Genomic DNA, 22,361 nt, shown 5'->3' on the forward strand with positions numbered 1-22,361 from the left:
TCCTGCTCCCACCTGCTAACACTTTCTCTGCTCCTTCTCACTGCTGGTGATATCTCTCCAAATACTGGCCCTCCTCACCACATCCGCACAGTCATTTCTACCTCCTATCCACGCTCTATTACAAACTTCCGTAACCTCTCTAACCTTATACCCATTCACACAGCCCCTGCTTCCCCAGTCCTCCCGACTTCGCAGCCCTCCACCTCCAAAACCAACTTCTCCACCATTACAGAAGATTGACTCTCCACTCTACTCTCAAGATCGCATCTCACCACCTGTGCACTTGACCCCATCCCATCCCACTTCATCCCAAACCTCGCCACAGTCTTCATCCCAACCCTAACCCATCTCTTCAACTTATCACTAACAACTGGTATTTTCCCCTCAAGTTTTAAATATGCCTCAATCACACCTATCCTCAAAAAGCCCTCTCTTGACCCATCCTCTGTATCTAGCTATCGCCCTATATCACTTCTCTCCTGTGCCTCAAAACTACTGGAACAACACGTCTACCTTGAACTGTCCTCCCATCTCTCTTCTTGCTCCCTCTTCCATCGCTTACAATCTGGCTTCTGGTCACACCATTCCACTGAAACTGCCCTAACTAAGGTCACCAATAACCTCTTAACCGCCAAGAGCAAGCGACACTACTCTGTCCTCCTCCTGGACCTGTCCGCTGCCTTTGACACAGTGGACCATTCCCTGTTATTACAGACCCTCTCATCCCTTGGCATCACAGGTATGACAAGATCCAGGATAGGACCAAGTCTAACAGACCGGACATTCAGAGTCTCCCACTCACACACCACATCCTCACCTCACCCTCAGTCCCGCAAGCCCCTGCTCTTCTCCATTTACACATTTGGCCTGGGACAGCTCATAGAATCTCACGGTTTTTAGTATCACCTCTATGCTGATGACACACAGATCTACATCTCTGGACCTGATATCACCTCCCTACTAACCAGAATCCCTCAAGGTCTGTCCACTATTTTATCCTTCTTCTCCGCTAGATTTCTGAAACTTCACATGGACAAAACAGAATTCATCATCTTTCCCCATCTCATGCGACCCCCCCCCCCCAACGAACCTATCCATTACAGTAAACGGCTGCCCATTGTCCCCAGTCCCACAAGCTCACTGCCTCGGGGTAATCCTTGATGCTGATCTCACCTTCAAACCACATATCCAAGCCCTTTCCACTTCCTGCCGACTTGAACTCAAAAATGTTTCACGGATCCGTACATTCCTCAACCAAGAATCTGCAAAAACCCTAGTCCATGCCCTCATTATCTCTCACCTGGACTACTGCAACCTCCTGCTCTGTGGCCTCCCCTCGAACACTCTCGCACCCCTCCAATCTATTCTAAACTCCGCTGCCTGACTAATCCACCTGTGCCCCCGCTATTCCCCAGCATCTCCCCTCTGTCAATCCCTTCACTGGCTCCCCATTGCCCAGAGACTCCAGTACAAAACCCTAACCATGACATACAAAGCCATCCACAACCTGTCGCCTCCATACATCTGTGACCTCGTCTCCCGGTACTTACCTACACGCAACCTCCGATCCTCACAAGATCTCCTTCTCTACTCCCCTCTTATCTCCTCTTCCCACAATCATATACAAGATTTCTCTCGCGCATCACCCCTACTCTGGAACCCTCTACCACAACATATCAGACTCTCGCCTACCATCGAAACCTTCAAAAAGAGCCTGAAGACCCACCTCTTCCGACAAGCCTACAACCTGCACTAACCACCGATTGACCAAACCGCTGCATGACCAGCTCTACCCTCGCCTACTGTATTCTCACCCATCCCTTGTAGATTGTGAGCCTTCACGGGCAGGGTTTTTTCTCCTCCTGTACCAGTTATGACTTGTATTGTTTAACATTATTGTACTTGTTTTTATTATACCACGCAAAAAAAGCGGTCACACCTTAAAGGTAGCCACAACGAAGAGATCCAGATTAAAGTGAATTTAAGGCTTTTATTGGAAAAAATTATAAGAAATGCATAAATGCTCTAGCACCATAACATAAGGTGGAAAGCTGGATATTGTACACCATTAAATAATGATAAATGCAAAGTAGTAACTATATAACCTCACTTTATGGCAAAGCTGCATGGGACTTTTCCCACACAGCAGTGCCACAAGTGAGAGTAGGAACTATTTCTCACAGCGGCGGAGGGATACCTGTTGTGAAATTGGATTTTGGGCTCCCCCGGTGGCCACTGGTGGAACTGAACTTGTGTGCATCATCCGTTCTGTTCACCTGTTCCTATCAGGATGTGGGAGTCGCTATTTAACCTTGCTCCTCTGTCACTTCCATGCCGGTCAACATTGTAATCAGAAGCCTTTCTGTGCATGTTCCTGCTGCTAGACAACTCCCAGCTAAGTTGGACTTTAGTCCTCGTTTGTTTTTGTATTTTGTTCCAGTTCACAGCTGAAGTTTTGTTTCTGTGTCTGGAAAGCTCTTGTGATCTGAAATTGCCACTCTGATGTTATGAGTTAATACTAGAGTCTTAAAGTAATTTCAGGATGGTGTTTTGATAGGGTTTTCAGCTGACCATGAAAGTGACCTTTCTGTCTTCCTGCTATCTAGTAAGCGGACCTCAACTTTGCTAAACCTATTTTCATACTACGTTTGTCATTTCATCTAAAATCACCGCCAATATATGTGGGGGCCTCTGTCTGCCTTTCGGGGAAATTTCTCTAGAGGTGAGCCAGGACTATATTTTCCTCTGCCAGGATTAGGTAGTCCTCCGGCTGGCACTGGGCGTCTAGGGATAAAACGTAGGCAATGCTACCCGGCTACTGTTAGTTGTGCGGCAGGTTTAGTTCATGGTCAGTTTAGTTTCCATCCTTCCAAGAGCTAGTTCTTATGTTTGCTGGGCTATGTTCTCTTGCCATTGAGAACCATAACAGTTTGACCGGCCCACAAAGGGTTAAAGTAATTGGCAGAGAAAGGAGAGAAAAGAGAAGTCTGCTGAAGATTTTTTATTTTTTTTTCTTCAGTTCTGAGTGTGCTAATTGAATCTCTTGCAAGCCTGCCTATATTGCAGCCTTTCTCTCTCTCTCTCCTTCTAATCCTGGAATGGCTCTGTGTTCACCTGTTTAAAATGGATATTCAGAGTTTAGCTGCAGGTTTGAATAATCTCACCACGAAAGTTCAAAATTTACAAGATTTTGTTGTTCATGTTCCTATATCTGAACCTAGAATTCCTTTGCCTGAATTTTTCTCGGGGAATAGATCATGCTTTCAAAATTTAAAAAATAATTGCAAGTTGTTTTTGTCCCTGAAATCTCGCTCTGCTGGAGATCCTGCTCAGCAGGTCAGGATTGTGATTTCCTTGCTCCGGGGCGACCCGCAAGACTGGGCTTTTGCATTGGCTCCAGGGGATCCTGCGTTGCTCAATGTGGATGCGTTTTTTCTGGCCTTGGGGTTGCTTTATGAGGAACCTCATTTAGAGCTTCAGGCGGAAAAGGCCTTGATGTCCCTGTCTCAGGGGCAAGATGAAGCTGAAATATACTGCCAAAAATTCCGTAAATGGGCTGTGCTTACTCAGTGGAATGAGTGCGCCCTGGCGGCGAATTTCAGAGAGGGTCTCTCTGATGCCATTAAGGATGTTATGGTGGGGTTCCCTGTGCCTGCGGGTCTGAATGAGTCCATGACAATGGCTATCCAGATCGATAGGCGTCTGAGGGAGCGCAAACCTGTGCACCATGTGGCGGTGTCTACTGAGAAGACGCCAGAGAATATGCAATGTGATAGAATTCTGTCCAGAAGCGAACGGCAGAATTTTAGACGAAAAAATGGGTTGTGCTTCTATTGCGGTGATTCAACTCATGTTATATCAGCATGCTCTAAGCGTACTAAGAAGCTTGATAAGTCTGTTTCAATTGGCACTTTACAGTCTAAGTTTATTCTATCTGTGACCCTGATTTGTTCTTTATCATCTATTACCGCGGACGCCTATGTCGACTCTGGCGCCGCTTTGAGTCTTATGGATTGGTCCTTTGCCAAACGCTGTGGGTATGATTTAGAGCGTCTTGAAAATCCTATACCTCTGAAGGGGATTGACTCCACCCCATTGGCTAGTAATAAGCCACAATACTGGACACAAGTAACTATGCGGATTAATCTGGATCATCAGGAGATTATTCGCTTTCTTGTGCTGTATAACCTACATGATGTGTTGGTGCTGGGATTGCCATGGCTGCAATCTCATAACCCAGTCCTCGACTGGAAAGCTATGTCTGTGTTAAGCTGGGGATGTAAGGGGATGCATGGGGACGTACCTTTGGTTGCCATTTCATCATCTATTCCCTCTGAGATTCCTGAATTCTTATCTGACTATTGTGACGTTTTTGAAGAACCTAAGCTTGGTTCACTACCTCCACACCGGGAGTGCGATTGTGCCATAGATTTGATTCCGGGTAGTAAATACCCTAAGGGTCGTTTATTTAATCTGTCTGTGCCTGAACATGCTGCTATGCGAGAATATATAAAGGAGTCCTTGGAAAAGGGACATATTCGTCCTTCGTCATCTCCCTTAGGAGCCGTTTTTTTCTTTGTGGCTAAGAAAGATGGCTCTTTGAGGCCGTGCATTGATTATCGGCTTTTGAATAAAATCACGGTTAAATATCAATATCCGTTGCCACTGTTGACTGATTTGTTTGCTCGCATAAAGGGGGCCAAGTGGTTCTCTAAGATAGATCTCCGTGGTGCGTATAATTTGGTGCGAATTAAGCAGGGGGATGAGTGGAAAACCGCATTTAATACGCCCGAGGGCCACTTTGAGTATTTGGTGATGCCTTTTGGTCTTTCAAATGCCCCTTCAGTCTTTCAGTCCTTTATGCATGACATTTTCCGTGATTATTTGGATAAATTTATGATTGTGTATCTGGATGATATTTTGATTTTTTCGGATGACTGGGACTCTCATGTCCAGCAGGTCAGGAGGGTTTTTCAGGTCTTGCGGTCTAATTCCTTGTGTGTGAAGGGTTCTAAGTGCCTTTTTGGGGTTCAAAAGATTTCCTTCTTGGGATATATTTTTTCCCCCTCTTCCATCGAGATGGATCCTGTTAAGGTTCAGGCTATTTGTGATTGGACGCAACCCTCTTCTCTTAAGAGTCTTCAGAAATTTTTGGGCTTTGCTAACTTTTATCGTCGATTTATTGCTGGTTTTTCTGATGTTGTTAAGCCATTGACTGATTTGACTAAGAAGGGTGCTGATGTTGCTGATTGGTCCCCTGATGCTGTGGAGGCCTTTCGGGAGCTTAAGCGCCGCTTTTCTTCCGCCCCTATGTTGCGTCAGCCTGATGTTGCTCTTCCTTTTCAGGTTGAGGTCGACGCTTCGGAAATCGGAGCTGGGGCGGTTTTGTCGCAGAGAAGTTCCGATTGCGCTGTGATGAGACCTTGTGCTTTTTTTTCGCGTAAATTTTCGCCCGCCGAGCGGAATTATGATATTGGGAATCGGGAGCTTTTGGCCATGAAGTGGGCTTTTGAGGAGTGGCGTCATTGGCTGGAGGGGGCCAGACATCAGGTGGTGGTATTGACTGACCACAAGAATTTAATTTATCTTGAATCCGCCAGACGCCTGAATCCTAGACAGGCGCGCTGGTCGTTGTTTTTCTCTCGGTTTAATTTTGTGGTGTCCTACCTGCCGGGTTCTAAGAATGTTAAGGCGGATGCCCTTTCTAGGAGTTTTGAGCCTGACTCCCCTGGTAACTCGGAACCTACAGGTATCCTTAAGGATGGAGTGATATTGTCTGCCGTTTCTCCAGACCTGCGGCGGGCCTTGCAGGACTTTCAGGCGGATAGACCTGATCGTTGCCCACCTGGTAGACTGTTTGTTCCTGAGGATTGGACCAGTAAAGTCATTTCTGAGGTCCATTCTTCTGCGTTGGCAGGTCATCCCGGAATCTTTGGTACCAGGGATTTGGTGGCAAGGTCCTTCTGGTGGCCTTCCCTGTCACGAGATGTGCGAGGCTTTGTGCAGTCTTGTGACGTTTGTGCTCGGGCCAAGCCTTGTTGTTCTCGGGCTAGTGGATTGTTGTTGCCCTTGCCTATCCCGAAGAGGCCTTGGACGCACATCTCGATGGATTTTATTTCGGATTTTCCTGTTTCTCAGAAGATGTCTGTCATCTGGGTGGTGTGTGACCGTTTCTCTAAGATGGTCCATTTGGTTCCCCTGCCTAAGTTGCCTTCTTCTTCCGAGTTGGTTCCTCTGTTTTTTCAAAATGTGGTCCGCTTGCATGGTATTCCGGAGAATATCGTTTCTGACAGAGGTACCCAATTCGTGTCTAGATTTTGGCGAGCATTCTGTGCTAGGATGGGCATAGATTTGTCTTTCTCGTCTGCTTTCCATCCTCAGACTAATGGCCAGACCGAGCGGACGAATCAAACCTTGGAGACATATTTGAGGTGTTTTGTGTCCGCAGATCAGGATGATTGGGTTGCTTTTTTGCCTTTAGCGGAGTTTGCCCTCAATAATCGGGCCAGCTCTGCCACCTTGGTGTCTCCGTTTTTCTGTAATTCGGGGTTTCATCCTCGATTTTCTTCTGGTCAGGTGGAATCTTCGGATTGTCCTGGAGTGGATGTTGTGGTGGAGAGGTTGCATCAGATTTGGGGGCAGGTAGTGGACAATTTGAAGTTGTCCCAGGAGAAGACTCAGCTTTTTGCCAACCGCCGGCGTCGGGTTGGTCCTCGGCTTTGTGTTGGGGACTTGGTGTGGTTGTCTTCTCGTTTTGTCCCTATGAGGGTTTCTTCTCCTAAGTTTAAGCCTCGGTTTATCGGCCCATACAAGATATTGGAGATTCTTAACCCTGTGTCCTTCCATTTGGACCTCCCTGCATCTTTTTCTATTCATAATGTTTTTCATCGGTCATTATTGCGCAGGTATGAGGTACCGGTTGTGCCTTCCGTTGAGCCTCCTGCTCCGGTGCTGGTTGAAGGCGAGTTGGAGTACGTTGTGGAAAAGATCTTGGACTCCCGTGTTTCCAGACGGAAACTCCAGTATCTGGTCAAATGGAAGGGATACGGTCAGGAGGATAATTCTTGGGTGACTGCCTCTGATGTTCATGCCTCCGATCTGGTCCGTGCCTTTCATAGGGCTCATCCTGATCGCCCTGGTGGTTCTGGTGAGGGTTCGGTGCCCCCTCCTTGAGGGGGGGGTACTGTTGTGAAATTGGATTTTGGGCTCCCCCGGTGGCCACTGGTGGAACTGAACTTGTGTGCATCATCCGTTCTGTTCACCTGTTCCTATCAGGATGTGGGAGTCGCTATTTAACCTTGCTCCTCTGTCACTTCCATGCCGGTCAACATTGTAATCAGAAGCCTTTCTGTGCATGTTCCTGCTGCTAGACAACTCCCAGCTAAGTTGGACTTTAGTCCTCGTTTGTTTTTGTATTTTGTTCCAGTTCACAGCTGAAGTTTTGTTTCTGTGTCTGGAAAGCTCTTGTGATCTGAAATTGCCACTCTGATGTTATGAGTTAATACTAGAGTCTTAAAGTAATTTCAGGATGGTGTTTTGATAGGGTTTTCAGTTGACCATGAAAGTGACCTTTCTGTCTTCCTGCTATCTAGTAAGCGGACCTCAACTTTGCTAAACCTATTTTCATACTACGTTTGTCATTTCATCTAAAATCACCGCCAATATATGTGGGGGCCTCTGTCTGCCTTTCGGGGAAATTTCTCTAGAGGTGAGCCAGGACTATATTTTCCTCTGCCAGGATTAGGTAGTCCTCCGGCTGGCGCTGGGCGTCTAGGGATAAAACGTAGGCAACGCTACCCGGCTACTGTTAGTTGTGCGGCAGGTTTAGTTCATGGTCAGTTTAGTTTCCATCCTTCCAAGAGCTAGTTCTTATGTTTGCTGGGCTATGTTCTCTTGCCATTGAGAACCATAACAGATACCTTCTGCCATTGTATCGCCGGAGCCCCAGGAAAGCGGTCACATCAGCTGATGTGGCAGCTCTCCACTGGAGATCTGTTGTGAATTCTGCTCTTGGGTTTCCAAAGCATCATCATTCCATTTAGTCAACACAGACCATTTTCTAAATTTCTGACAATACAGGGTCTCAAGGAGCCATCCTACTTCTGATTATCGCCCCTTGAATAAGATCACGGTCAAGTTTCAATGACTGTTGTGAATTCTGCTCTTGGGTTTCCAAAGCATCATCATTCCATTTAGTCAACACAGACCATTGAAACTTGACCGTGATCTTATTCAAGAGGCGATAATCAGAAGTAGGATGGCTCCTTGAGACCCTGTATTGTCAGAAATTTAGAAAATGGTTTGTGTTGACTTAATGGAATGATGATGCTTTGGAAACCCAAAAGCAGAATTCACAACAGAGATCGTCGTGGGACACTCGTATTAATTGGATATCTGCGGATCAGGGAGTATATTGTTGGTTTATTATTTTAATATTTTTTTTATTGGTGAGCAAGGGCTTTGGGATCAAGGTGATTGGCGAGTATGTACTCTATGTTGCATGTACTGCGTGTTGCATGTACTGCATGTTGTATGTTATATATTGCTAGTACTGCATGTTGCATGTTCTGTATGTTGTATGTACTGTATGTTGTATGTACTGTTGTATGTTATATGTTGTATATACTGTATGTTGTATGTACTGTTGTATGTTATATGTTTTATGTACTATATGTTGTGTGTACTGTCTGTTGTATGTTACAGGGGTTGGACGAAATAATGTAAACACCTAACGTTTTGGCATCCTAATGTTTGAACATGTTATAAACATGCAAACCGTTACATATGGTAATGTTTTATAGTTGAATATTTGTGTTATGTGATATGTGTATGTAAATTAACTGTTTGTTTTTCAGAATTGTAAGAACATTGATGAGAACCTGATACCAATGGCAGACCTCTCGGATTTTCAAAGAGGCCAAATTGTTGGTGCTCGTATGGCAGGCGCTAGTGTAACAGAAAGTGCCCGAATGCTTGGCGTGTCAAGAGGTACTGTCTCCAAAGTAATCACTGCGTTTGAAAGAGAATAAAAAATGTCCGCAGCAAAACACAGGTTCGGCCAAAAGTCAAAGTTGACTGAGAGACCGTTGGACTCTAAAGCGAATTGTGAGAGAGGATCGCAAGACCACGGCCCTGAAAATCACTGCTGAGCTCAATGAACACCTACAGAACTCAGTTGCCACCAAAACTGTTCGTCGGGAGCTGCACAAATCTGGATTCCACGGAAGAGCTGCAATTATAAAACCGCTGCTCTCAGTGACAAATGTTTCCAAGCGTTTAGAGTGGTGTAGAAACCTCCAGAATTGGTCCCTCAAGCACTGGAAACATGTGATATTCTCAGACGAATCATCGTTTACCCTATTTCCGACCTCCGGCCGAGGGTACGCTTGGAGACAGCTGAAAGAAGCATTCCATCCAGACTGCCTTCTCCCAACCGTAAAACATGGCGGAGATTCTGTGATGATCTGGGGTGCTATTTCGTGGAGATCTGTCTGGCCAATGATATCCCTTGATGGAAGAATTAACAGCCGAGATTATTTAGGCATTTTGGGCGACCAAGTGCATCCAATGGTTCAAGCACTGTTCCCTGAGGGGAACGCCATCTTTCAGGATGATAATGCACCAATTCATACAGCTAGAATCGTTAAAGCATGGCAGGAGGAACATTCTAATGAAGTTGAGCATCTCATCTGGCCCCCACAAACCCCAGACCTCAACATTATTGAGCATTTATGGTCGATTTTAGAGAATCAAGTTAGACGTCGATTTCCGCCGCCAACGTCGCTCAAAGAACTGGAGGGCGTTTTAACTGCAGAATGGGCTAAAATTCCTATGGAAACAATTCACATCTTGTATGAATCCATACCTCGGAGAATTGAGTCTGTAATCGCCGCAAAAGGTGGACCTACACCAGATTAAACTAACTTTTGTTGATGTTTCCAGGTGTTTCCATTATTTGGTCCAACCCCTGTATATGTTGTATGTACTGTTGTATGTTATATGTTTTATGTACTGTATGTTGTATGTTACTGTATATGTTGTATGTACTGTATGTCTATGTATGTGTTTTGTTTTTTACATTCAACACATTAGCCGGATGATGGGACTACTACTGTCCCATCATTGGCTAATGTGTCAATAACTGTCACTGTAGCAGGCAAAGCCCGATGGGACTTGTAGTCCCATCGGACGATGCCTGCACAAACACACACACACATAACCCCCCAAAGACCCACCCCCGCAGACCCCTGGACAGCGCTGCACACAACCGGACAGCCACGCAAAACCCCGGACAGCTCGCAGACGCATTGGCAGACCCACGGACAGCCCGCAGAACCCGCCTGCACACACATACACGCACACAGTCACCACCCACACACTCCGTGCGGATGTGCCTGAATCAATGCAAGTCTATGGGTGCAGAAATGCTGCAGATCTGCCAAAAGAATTGACATCCTGCGGAAAAAACAACGCTGCGTTCTCGCATTTTTTTTTCCACATGTCAACAGTGGATTTGGTTTTCCATAGGTTAACATGCTACTGTTAAACGCATGGAAAACTGCTGCAGATCCGCGGGAAAATCTGAAACGTGTGCACATGGTCTTAGGCTAAAGTTAGGGTTAGGCCGGAGTCAGACTTGCGAGAAACACGGTCGAGTCTCGCAAGTACCCGGCACTGCTGCCCGCACTCGGATCGCAGTGTGCGGCGGCATAGCAATACATGGAGCCGCACACTCCGCTCCCGAGTGTCGGCGGCAGTGCCGGGTATTAACTTGCGAGACTTGGCCATGTTTCTTGGAAGTCAGACCCCTGCCTTACTGTTGGGGTTACTTTTAGGCTAAAGTTAGAGTTACTGTTAGGCTAAAGTTAGGGTTAGAGTTTATTCTAAAGTTAGGGTTAGGCTAAAGAATTAGGCTTTTCTCAAATGTCTCCCCAATAATTTGGTCACGTCAGTCACTTAATGTCAGTCAGTCACGTCAGAGTTTTTTATTTCCAGAAAAAATAAATGAAAACGAATAACATGTCACGTCAGTATTCCAGTGCAGAGGAGGCTTACGCACTTTTATGTTCTGACAGTGAAGAAAGTGCAGTGCCAGATGGCGATGTGGGTTTCGAGGGCTTTAGTAGTAGCGACAGTGATAGCTCAGAAATGAGCAGTGATTCTGGTCCATCCTCACACACAAGGACCAGTACAACAAGAAGGACAAATAGCACTTCTGGAGAAATGTCTCCAACTCAGGGAACAATGTCCAGGACTAGCGCTGTCCCTAGTGCTCGTGAATTGGCGCACACCAATGTCCAAGGGGCTTTGCCTCTTGATGTAGCATTTCCCAGATGGGAGGATTCGGATACTCCATTCATCCCTAAGTTTAATGCCATTCCTGATATAAATGTGGAGGTGGAAAATTTTGGACCAATTAATTTTTTTAATTTGTTTATGACAGATAGCTTGCTAGAGCATAGTGTCCTACAAACAAATTTATGTGTCCCAATTCATCAGCCAGAATCCACGATCCTATTATGCTAGGTCAAATTTATGGACACCAACTAATGTCCTAGAAATGAAAACATTTTTAGGACTTACATTCGCTATGGTGCTTGTAAAAAAAAAAAAAGAGCATTCGATCACGGACTGCTCCTGGCACATTAACCCCCGGAACACTGCGATCAAACATGATCGCAGCGCTCCGGTGGCATAGGGAAGCATCACACAGGGAGGGAGCTCCCTGGGTGCTTCCCTGAGACCCTCGGAACAACGCGATGTGTCTCCTCCCTGTAGGCCCTGGATCCAAACTGGTTGCGGGGCTCCTTCTGGGTCCTGCAGGGAGGTGGCTTGCAAGTGCCTGCTGAGAGCAGATGCCGGCAAGCCTCCAGCACTGCCTGTCAGATCGCTGATCTGACACAGTGCTGTGTAAAGTGTCACTATAGCATGATGTCCCACCCTGGGACAAATTAAAAAAAAGAAAAATTTACATTTTTTTTTTTTAAAACCTAAATAAAAAAATATATATATACCGTATACAGTATACTCGAGAGTAAGCCGAGATTTTCAGCCCCAAAAAAATGGGCTGAAAGTGCCCCTCTCGGCTTATACTTGAGTCATGGTCGGCGGGGGGGTGGGCGTACGAGGGGGAGCGACGACGATCACATACTCACCTGCTCCTGGCGCTGCTGACGCGGTCTCTGCATGTCCTGTGGTCTCCGGTGCCGGCAGCTTCTTCCCCTGTTCAGCGGTCACGTGGTACCGCTCATTAAAGTAATGAATATGGACTTCACTCTCATAGGGGTAGAGCCGCATATTCATTACTGTAATGAGCGGTACCAGTGACCGCTGAACAGGGGAAGAAGCTGCCGGTGCTGGAGACCATCTGTCAGGGAGAAGCTGCCAGGGACCACGCAGGGAGCAGGTGAGTATTTCATATTCACCTTCCCCCGTTCCACCGCCGCTCGATCTTCCGCGTCTTCTGGCTGTGACTGTTCAGGTCAGAGGGCACGATGAAGTATTAGTGTGCCTGAACAGTCACTGCAGAGAGACAGGACGCTGAGGAGCAGCAGGCAGCAATGAGAGGTGAGTATGTCATTTTTTTTTATTGCAGCAGCATTATATGTGGCACATTGTTATATGGAGCATCTATGGGGCCATAATGAACTGTATGGAGCATTATATGGGGCAAATTGTTATATGGAGCATCTATGGGGCCATAATGATCTGTATGGAGCATTATATGGGGCACATTGTTATATGGAGCATCTATGGGGCCATAATGAACTGTATGGAGCATTATATGGGGCACATTGTTATATGGAGCATCTATGGGGCCACAATGATCTGTATGGAGCATTATATGGGGCACATTGTTATATGGAGCATCTATGGGGCCATAATGATCTATATTGAGCATTATATGTGGCACATTATTATATGGAGCATCTATGGGGCCATATTGAACTGTATGGAGCAATATATGGGGCACATTGTTATATGGAGCATCTATGGGGCCATATTGATCTGTATGGAGAATTATATAGGGCACATTGTTATATGGAGCATCTATGGGGCCATAATGAACTGTATGGAGCATTATATGGGGCACATTGTTATATGGAGCATCTATGGGGCAATAATGAACTGTATGGAGCATTATATGGGGCTCCTGATTCAATATGGATATTCAAAACCACTTAACCTACTGATGTCTCAATTAATTTTACTTTTATTGGTATCTATTTTTACTTTTGACATTTACCGGTAGCTGCTGCATTTCCCACCCTAGGCTTATACTCGGGTATATACGGTATATACTCGTTCCAATAAATACATTTATTTATGTAAATAAAAAAAAAACAAAAGTACACATATTTAGTATCACCGCATCCGTAACGACCCGACTTAAAAATATGTCCCACTAGTTAACCCCTTCAGTGAACACCGTAAAAAAAAAAAGGCAAAAAACAACGCTTTATCATCATACCGCCGAACAAAATGTGGAATAACACGGGATCAAAAAGATAGACATAAATAACTATGGTACCCCTGAAAACATCATCTTGTCACACAAACAATGAGCTGCCATACAGCATCATCAGCAAAAAAAGTTATAGTTCTCAGAATAAAGTGATGCAAAAATAATTATTTTTTCTATAAAATGACTTTTATCGTATAAAAGCGCCAAAACATAAAAAAATGATATAAATGAGGTATCGCTGTAATCGTACTGATCCGAAGAATAAAACTGCTTTATCAATTTTACCAAACGTGGAACGGTATAAACGCCCCCCCAAAAGAAATTCATGAATAGCTGGTTTTTGGTCATTCTGCCTAACAAAAATCGGAATAAAAAGCGATCAAAAATTGTCATGTGCCCGAAAATGGTACCAATAAAAACGGCAACTCGTCCCGCAAAAAACAAGACCTCACATGACTCTGTGGACCAAAATATGGAAAAATTACCGTATTTTTCGGACTATAAGACGCACCGGACCATAAGGCGCACCCCAAATTTGGGGTGAAAATTGCAGAAAAAAAGATTTTTTATAAGATGGGGGTCCGTCTTATTGTCTGAATTTACAGTATCTTACCTGAGGGCTGGCGGTGGCAGAGCAGGGTCACAAGAGGCATGGTGTTGGCAGAGGTAGGGTGATGCGGTACGGCGTGCACCTGAGCAGGGTCCCTTCCTGCTTAGGTGGGCGACGCCACGGCCTGGTGTCCATGGGAGGGTTGCAGCAGCGGTTACCGGCACAGGTGCTGGGATGAGGAGGCACAGTGAGAGGTATGGCGTGAGAGGGGTCCCTTTCCCCGGTGAGGTGATGCAGCAGCCCGGTAATGCAGCATCTCGGCTTCAGGAAAATGGCCGCCGCGATCCCCATCTGCGCACGCGCAGCATCTCGCGGCCATTTTCCTGAAGCCCCGGGCAGCAGAGCGCTCCATCTGCGCACGCTCGGCCCCAGGAAGATGGCCGCCACCACCGGTAACAACAGGATTCACCCGGCTCTGCTGCATTACCGGGCTGCTGCATCACCTCGCCGGGGAAAGGGACCCCGCTCACTGCGCCTCCTCATCCTCGCACCTCTACCGCCACACCTCTGCCACCACACGTCTGCCGCCACGGTAAGCCTGCATTGCGACTATTAGACGCACCCCCTATTTTCCCCCCTTTTTTGGGGGGGAAAAAGTGCATCTTGTAGTCCGAAAAATACGGTATAGCTCTCAAAATGTGGTAACGCAAAAAATATTTTTAGAAATAAAAAGCATCTTTTAGAGTGTGACGGCTGGCAATCATAAAAATCCGCTAAAAAACCCGCTATAAAAGTAAATCAAACCCCCCTTCATCACCCGCTTAGTTAGGGAAAAATAATAACATTTTAAAAATGTATTTATTTCCATTTTCCCATTAGGGATAGGGTTGGGGCTAAAGTTAGGGTTTGGATTACATTTACGGTGTGGTTAGGGTTGTGTTGGGGTTAGGTTTGTGGTTAGGGTTGGGATTAGGGTTAGGGGTGTGTTTGGGTTAGGGTTGGACTTAGAATTTGGAGGTTTCCACTGTTTAGGCACATCAGGGGCTCTGCAATGCAACATAACGTCCGATCTCAATCCATACAATTCTGCGTTGAAAAAGTCAAACGGCGCTTCTTACCTTCCGAGCTCTACCGTGTGCCCAAACAGGGGTTTTCCCCCACATATGGGGTATCGGCGTACTCAGGACAAATTGTACAACTTTTCGGGTCCAATTTCTCCTGTTACCATTGGTAAAATAAAACAAATTGGATCTGAAGTAAATTTTTTGATAAAAAAGTTAAATGTTCTTTTTTTTTTTTTTTAAACATTCCAAAAATTCCTGTGAAACACCTGAAGGGTTAATAAACTTCTTGAATGTGGTTTTGTGCACCTTGAGGGGTGCAGTTTTTAGAATGGTGTCACACCATATTTTCTATCATATAGACCCCTCAAAATGACTTCAAATGAGATGTGGTCCCTAAAAAAAAACCATGGTGTTGTAAAAATGAGAAATTGCTGGTCAATTTTTAACCCTTATAACTCCCTAACAAAAAAAAGTTTTGGTTACAAAATTGTGCTGATGTAAAGTAGACATGTGGGAAATGTTACTTATTAAGTATTTTGTGTGACATATCTCTGTGATTTAAGGGCATAAAAATGAAATTTTAAAAATTACGCCAAATTTCCTTTTTTCCCACAAATAAACTCAAGTAATATCAAAGAAATTTTACCAATAACATGAAGTACAATATGTCACGAGAAAACAATGTCAGAATCACCGGGATCCGTTAAAGCATTCCAGAGTTATAACCTCATAAAGGGACAGTGGTCAGAATTGTAAAAATTGGCCCGGTCATTAACGTGCAAACCACCCTTGGGGTAAAGGGGTTTAAAAAAGTCTGGTTGAACATAACATGGGGGCTTGTGGGACCACTCGCAAATATCGTCAGGGGTTTCCACAATCATTGGTCAACAAAAAGTCCTGAAAGGGGCAGTCAGGGGCTTTACACAATTGAGAGATGCTTGCCCTTAAGTATAAAGATAAAAAAAAAAAATGTTATCCTGAGCTCGATCCACACAGATGCCACAAGGGCCACTGCAGACCAACAAGGATCCACTACTCCAAAATCTGTGTCTGTCATTGACTACAACAAATATATGGGGGGTGTGGACCTTGCAGACCAGGTTCTCCAGCCATACCGGGTATCATGAAAATCATATATCTGGTATAAGAAGTTAGTCATTTGTTTGTTTCAGGTGGCCTCATATAATTGTTATGTGTTATACAAAAAAGCCGGAAATGCAGATAGTTTCCACGATTATCAGGAAAAGATCATTGAAATTCTTAAGTAAATAAAAAAGTCCTTTACAGCTCACCTGTCCCCTCTGTGTATGGCTGCCATCCCAGGAAAATCCAACAGGTAGTAAAAAATCCAGCACCAAGAGGTTGCAGTCCAATAAGCTTTACTGCAAAATCTTCATTAAAAGCATGGACAACCGACAGTAGAAAAATGGCATAAACAGCAGGGGTCCCAGACACCGGGTTACACGTTTCAGGGCCAAATCTGCCCCTTAGGGTACCGTCACACAGTGCCATTTTGATCGCTACGACGGTACGATTCGTGACGTTCTAGCGATATCGTTACGATATCGCTGTGTCTGACACGCAGCAGCGATCAGGGATCCTGCTGAGAATCGTACGTCGTAGCAGATCGTTTGGAACTTTCTTTCGTCGCTTGATCACCCGCTGACATCGCTGGATCGTTGTGTGTGACAGCGATCCAGCGATGTGTTCGCTTGTAACCAGGGTAAACATCGGGTAACTAAGCGCAGGGCCGCGCTTAGTAACCCGATGTTTACCCTGGTTACCAGCGTAAACGTAAAAAAAACAAACAGTACATACTTACATTCCGGTGTCTGTCCTCCGGCGTCTCAGCTTCTCTGCACTGTGAGCGCCGGCCAGCCAGAAAGCGAGCACAGCGGTGACGTCTGACGTCACCGCTGTGCTTTCCGGCCGCTGTGCTTACACAGTGCAGAGAAGCAGAACGCCGGGGGACAGACACTGGAATGTAAGTATGTACTGTTTGTTTTTTTTACGTTTACGCTGGTAACCAGGGTAAACATCGGGTTACTAAGCGCGGCCCTGCGCTTAGTAACCTGATGTTTACCCTGGTTACCCGGGGACTTCGGCATCGCTCCAGCGCCGTGATTGCAACGTGTGACCGCAGTCTACGACGCTGGAGCGATAATCATACGATCGCTGCGACGTCACGGATCGTGCCGTCGTAGCGATCAAAATGGCAATGTGTGACAGTACCCTTAGTCATAACCTAGTGTTATACCAGGGAGTCAGGGTTTATATAAACGCCCCATCACAGGGTTCAGTTATTTCACACCCACAACATTAACACTCTTCTACCAGTACAAAAATACAAACTTAAACCCAACAATCTGCTGCTGTCATTATACACAGTCAAGAGGTCGGTGATCAATATTAATAACACAATATTCTATCTGCGCTTATTTACACCGGTGGGACGGGCGGTCTCCATCATCAGGATCCAATGGGTTTCTTGGCTAAGGAGTTTGTCGCCAAGCTCCGCCCCTTCTGGGCTTACTGACCCTTTCCATTCCGAAAAACTGGAAACCGCTCAGATCACCGCCGTGCACCTGATAAAATGTCTGGATATGTTAGAGGGATTAGGTCTCTGGTCACTGATCCCTGAGGGGCTCACTGAGGCTGCCGGAGGTCTCATGCCCCCGATATAGGAGAGGTCACAGATACTGCAGGTAACCATGTATAATACTGGAGAGTATTCTTCAGGAGGGGGTTTATTCTCCACAAGGAGAGCTCCCACCTTCCTAATCTGGTGATGGATGGTCCTGGTAGAACGTCCTGGTTGTCTACTAAAGGTTTCTTCAGCTGCGGGGGCAGATGTGGAGCATGTAAATATGCAGGAAATACCAAGCAATTTATTAAGTGAGGCCTGAGACAATGGTTATTGGTGACTGTATGACTTGCAGCAGTACATGTGTCACATACATGGTTACCTGCAGTATCGGAATTCCTGCAGTATTCCTGTTATTTGAAAATTTTGTCCCCGCCAATCCTTTAGAATCTGAAGATGTCAGAAGACTCACTGAGCGACATTTTATTGCCCTCATTCCAGCAACTGAAACAAGAAATAACCCCCAGAGAAGATGTCGTGTATGTTCCAAGAGAGGAATGAGGCATGATACCCGCTATTATTGCCCACAATGCCCATCATTGCCGGCCTTATGCCGGATTTACAATCTTCCACACAGAACCACGTTTTTAGACTGTTTTGACATTCAAGCATTTGGTTTATTTAGTGACAGACACATTTGAGTAGAGCTGACTTAACAATTTCCGGGGGTAGGTGGGGGGATGTCTCCAGAGACACAAGCTGGGCACAATATATTGGGCACTACAATGACATTTTTGCTCTAAAACTCCCACTACATGTTCCTGGAAATCATCCATGTAGTGGAAATGGTCACTATATCCATAGATGAATAACCAGAGGGGTGTCATTTCCAAAATGGGGTCACTTCAGGGGGGAAATTCTGTTGTTCTGGCACTTAGCAGCTCTCCAAAGTGCCATAACAGCAGAATCCCCCCTGAAGTGACCCCTTTTGGGAAATGACACCCCTCTGCGAATTCATCTATGGGTGTAGTGACATTTATCTATCTACGTATTTTCCAAAGTAAAATCTGGGGTTAAAACAACATTTTAGTGGTAAAAATGTAATTATTTTTTCTTCACCGCCCAATGGTATAATTTTCTATGGAACAGCTGTGATGTCAGTATGCTCACTGCACCACTAGAAGAATTCATTCAGGGAAGTATTGTGTAATATGCAGTCACTTTTGGGGGCTTATGCTGTTCTGGCACCTCAGGGGCTCTGACAATGTGACATGTCACCCACAAACAACTCCAGCAAAATATGATCTCCAAAATGGCGCTCCTTCCCTTCTGAGCTCTGCCATGCACCCAAACAGTGGTTTACCCCCACATATGGCGTATCGGTATGCTCAAGAGAAATTTCACAATAACTTTTGGCATCCAATTTCTCCGGTTACCCTTTGGAAAAGAATTGAGGGCAAAAAGATCATTTTTTGTAGAAAAAAAAATGATTTTTTCTTTTCACTGTAGTGAAACACTTGGGGGTTCAAAGTTCTCACAACACATCTAGATAAGTTCCTTGGGGGGTCTAGTTTCCAATATGGGGTCACTTGTGGGGGGTTTGTACTGTTTGGGTACATCAGGGGCTCTGCAAATACAACGTGACGCCTGCAGACCAATCAATTTAATTCTGCATTCCAAACGGCGCTCCTTCCCTTCCGAGCCCCGATGTGTGCCCAAACAGTGGTTTACCCCCACATGTGGGGTATAGGTGTATTCAGGAGAAATTGCACAACAAATGTTGTGGTTCGTTTTCTCTTTTTACACTTGTGAAAATAAAAAAAATTGGTTCTGAAGTAAAATGTTTGCAAAAAAAAAAAAGTTAAATGTTCATTTTTTCCTTCAAATTGTTTCAGTTCCTGTGAAGCACGTAAAGGGTTAATAAACTTCTGTGGTTTTGAGCACCTTGAGGGCTGCAGTTTTTAGAATGGTGTCAAATTTGGGTATTTTCTGTCATGTATACCCCTCAAAGTGACATTAAATGTGAGGTGGTCCCTAAAAAAAATGGTTTTGTAAATTTTGTTGTAAAAATGAGAAATCGCTGGTCAACTTTTAACCCTTATAACTTCCTAACTAAAAAAAAATTTGTTTCCAAAATTGTGCTGATGTAAAGTAGACATGTGGGAAATGTTATTTATTAACTATTTTTTGTGACATATCTCTCGGATTTAAGGGCATAAAAATTCAAATTTTGAAAATTGCAAAATTTTAAATTTCTTTGCCATATTTCCATTTGTTTCATAAATAATCGCAAGTAATATCGAAGAAATGTTACCACTAACATGAAGTAGAATATGTCATGAAAAAACATTCTCAGAATCAGCGGGATCCGTTAAAGCGTTCCAGAGTTATAACCCCATAAAGTGACAGTGGTCAGAATTGTAAAAATTGGCCCGGTCAGTAAGGGGTTAAAGAGAACTGTGTATAATAGTGCAGAGCGGAGATGTCTTAAAGGGAACCTGTCAGCAGGATTGTGCTCAGTGACTACAGACAGTGTCAGGTCGCTGCCGTTATACTGATTACACCGATACCTGGTGATGAAATCCGTCTTCTGGTTGTTGTGTAATCTGTATTTGTAGTTTTCATGTCAGCAGAGTAGTTCATGTTGTGCCTGCTTCTAGCCTCCCATGGAAGCTATTGATGCATGGCAAAAGTAAAAAAAAAATAAAATAAAAAAAATGTGAAAAAAATGAAAAAAATATAAAAGTTTAAATCACCCCCCTTTTGCCCCAATCAAAATAAATCAATAAAAAAAAAATCAAACCTACACATATTTGGTATCGCCACGTTCAGAATCGCCCGATCTATCAAAAAAAAAAGCATTAACCTGATCGCTAAACGGCGTAACGAGAAAAAAATTTGAAACGCCAGAATTACGTTGTTTTGGTCACCGCGACATTGCATTAAAATGCAATAACGGGCGATCAAAAGAATGTATCTGCACCAAAATGCAATCATTAAAAACGTCAGCTCGGCACACAAAAAATAAGCCCTCAACCGACCCCAGATCATGAAAAATGGAGACGCTATGAGTATCGGAAAATGGCGCAATTTGTTTGTTTTTTTAGCAAAGTTTGGAATTTTGTTTCACCACTTAGGTAAAAAATAACCTAATCATGTTTGGTGTCTATGAACTCGAACAGACCTGGAGAATCAAAATATCAGGTCAGTTTTAGCATTTAGTGAACCTAGCAAAAAAGCCAACCAAAAAAAAAGTGTGGGACTGCACTTTTTTTGCAATTTCACTGCACTTGGAATTTTTTTCCAGTTTTCTAGTACACAACATGCTAAAACCAATGATGTTGTTCAAAAGTACAACTTGTCCCGCAAAAAAAAAGGCCTCACATGGCCATATTGACAGAAAAATAAAAAAGTTATGGCTCTGGGAAGGAGGGGAGCGAAAAACGAACATGGAAAAATGAAAAAATCCCAAGGTCATGAAGGGGTTAAACCTTATATAAGTCAGTTCAGATATGGTGTACCAAGATGGCGTCTGTGTCTTCAGACAACACCCTGGAAGGAATCCTTGGAATGCAGAAGCTAAGATACTGGATACCATATATGGAAGTGAAGTTGAAATGGACCTATCATAGACTGACACTGGCTGCTCAGAAGATTGTGTGACACCCATTTCCTGTCTCTTTGTCTTGAGAATAATCTTCAGTTGTGTGCAAGCCTTTGCTGAGAAAGGAGTATACATCTAACTCTGTGCTCGGTGTGACTCTTTAAGCGTGCACTCAGCCTATATTGGGTCAGGTACAAGCAATCATATAGATCTCGCTTTAAGGGACCATCCTCACACCAATACCAGGGGGTAGGTGGATCCTCCAGGTTGTAAGTTCTATAGAAAAGGGCTTTCAATGTCCAAAGTCATTTGAACAGTTTTGGGTGGAGGAGAATGTTGTGGTCTAAAAGCAAAATGGTGATCATGGTAATACGGCCGGACTACACCACCGATAAAGCAGCCACAGCCGGTGATGAGGAGAATCTGTGACTTCTCTGCATTTAGTGGTCACTACTCACCTGGGTAGCCATATGTGGGAATCTCCTCTTTACACCACTCATCCCCCCTCACATATGTCTCTGTAGTATTAATATGGGTCAGATCTTCACCCTGAAACAAATATTGTAAAAGTCACCGACCGATGGAGAAGTCCCATCTATGATCAGCTCTAATCCTGCCATCTCCACCGTTCTCATTACACAAGTATAAAACATATAATACTGGTGGATAAAACAAGACTGAGCACAAGACCTTCACCGGCGTCTACACATCATAGGGGAGTTCTCCTGACTAGGGTTGAGCGACTTGTTTTTATAGGATCGTGTCGGGTTTCACGAAACCCGACTTTTGAGAAAGTCGGGTCGAGTGAAATCGGCCGATCCTATAAAAAAGTCGGGGTCGGGGTCGGCCGAAACACGAAACCCAATTCTAGGAATTCAGGACCTGAGAATGACGTCGCAGCTTGTGATTGGTCGCGTGGGGGTCACATGAGCGGCTCGCGACCAATCAGAAGCCGTGACGTCACGGAAGGCCCTGAACGCGCTCATTTTAACCAAAGCAGGCCGCTGGTTCCCTTGGTAAGTTGCAGCGGCCGCCGGACAGGTGAGTATATCAATATTTTTTATTTTAATTCTTTATTTTACACATTAATATGG

The 22,361-nt window shown here is 44.7% G+C and overlaps 2 protein-coding genes across 2 annotated transcripts in view; one reads left to right on the plus strand and one right to left on the minus strand.

The window, feature by feature from the left end:
• The window catches only part of LOC143766910 (uncharacterized), an 817,195-nt gene that overhangs the window by 607,313 nt on the left and 187,521 nt on the right, over positions 1-22,361 (plus strand). The gene's annotated exons all lie outside the window — the stretch shown is intronic.
• The window catches only part of LOC143767126 (uncharacterized), a 45,650-nt gene that overhangs the window by 6,718 nt on the left and 16,571 nt on the right, over positions 1-22,361 (minus strand). Inside the window, exon 6 of the mRNA XM_077255148.1 lies at positions 21,726-21,816. Coding sequence (XP_077111263.1) covers positions 21,726-21,816 — 91 coding nt within the window. The remainder of the gene's footprint in view (positions 1-21,725; positions 21,817-22,361) is intronic.

This window comes from Ranitomeya variabilis, chromosome 4 (genome assembly GCF_051348905.1).
Source record: "Ranitomeya variabilis isolate aRanVar5 chromosome 4, aRanVar5.hap1, whole genome shotgun sequence".
Classification (NCBI taxonomy): domain Eukaryota; kingdom Metazoa; phylum Chordata; class Amphibia; order Anura; family Dendrobatidae; genus Ranitomeya; species Ranitomeya variabilis.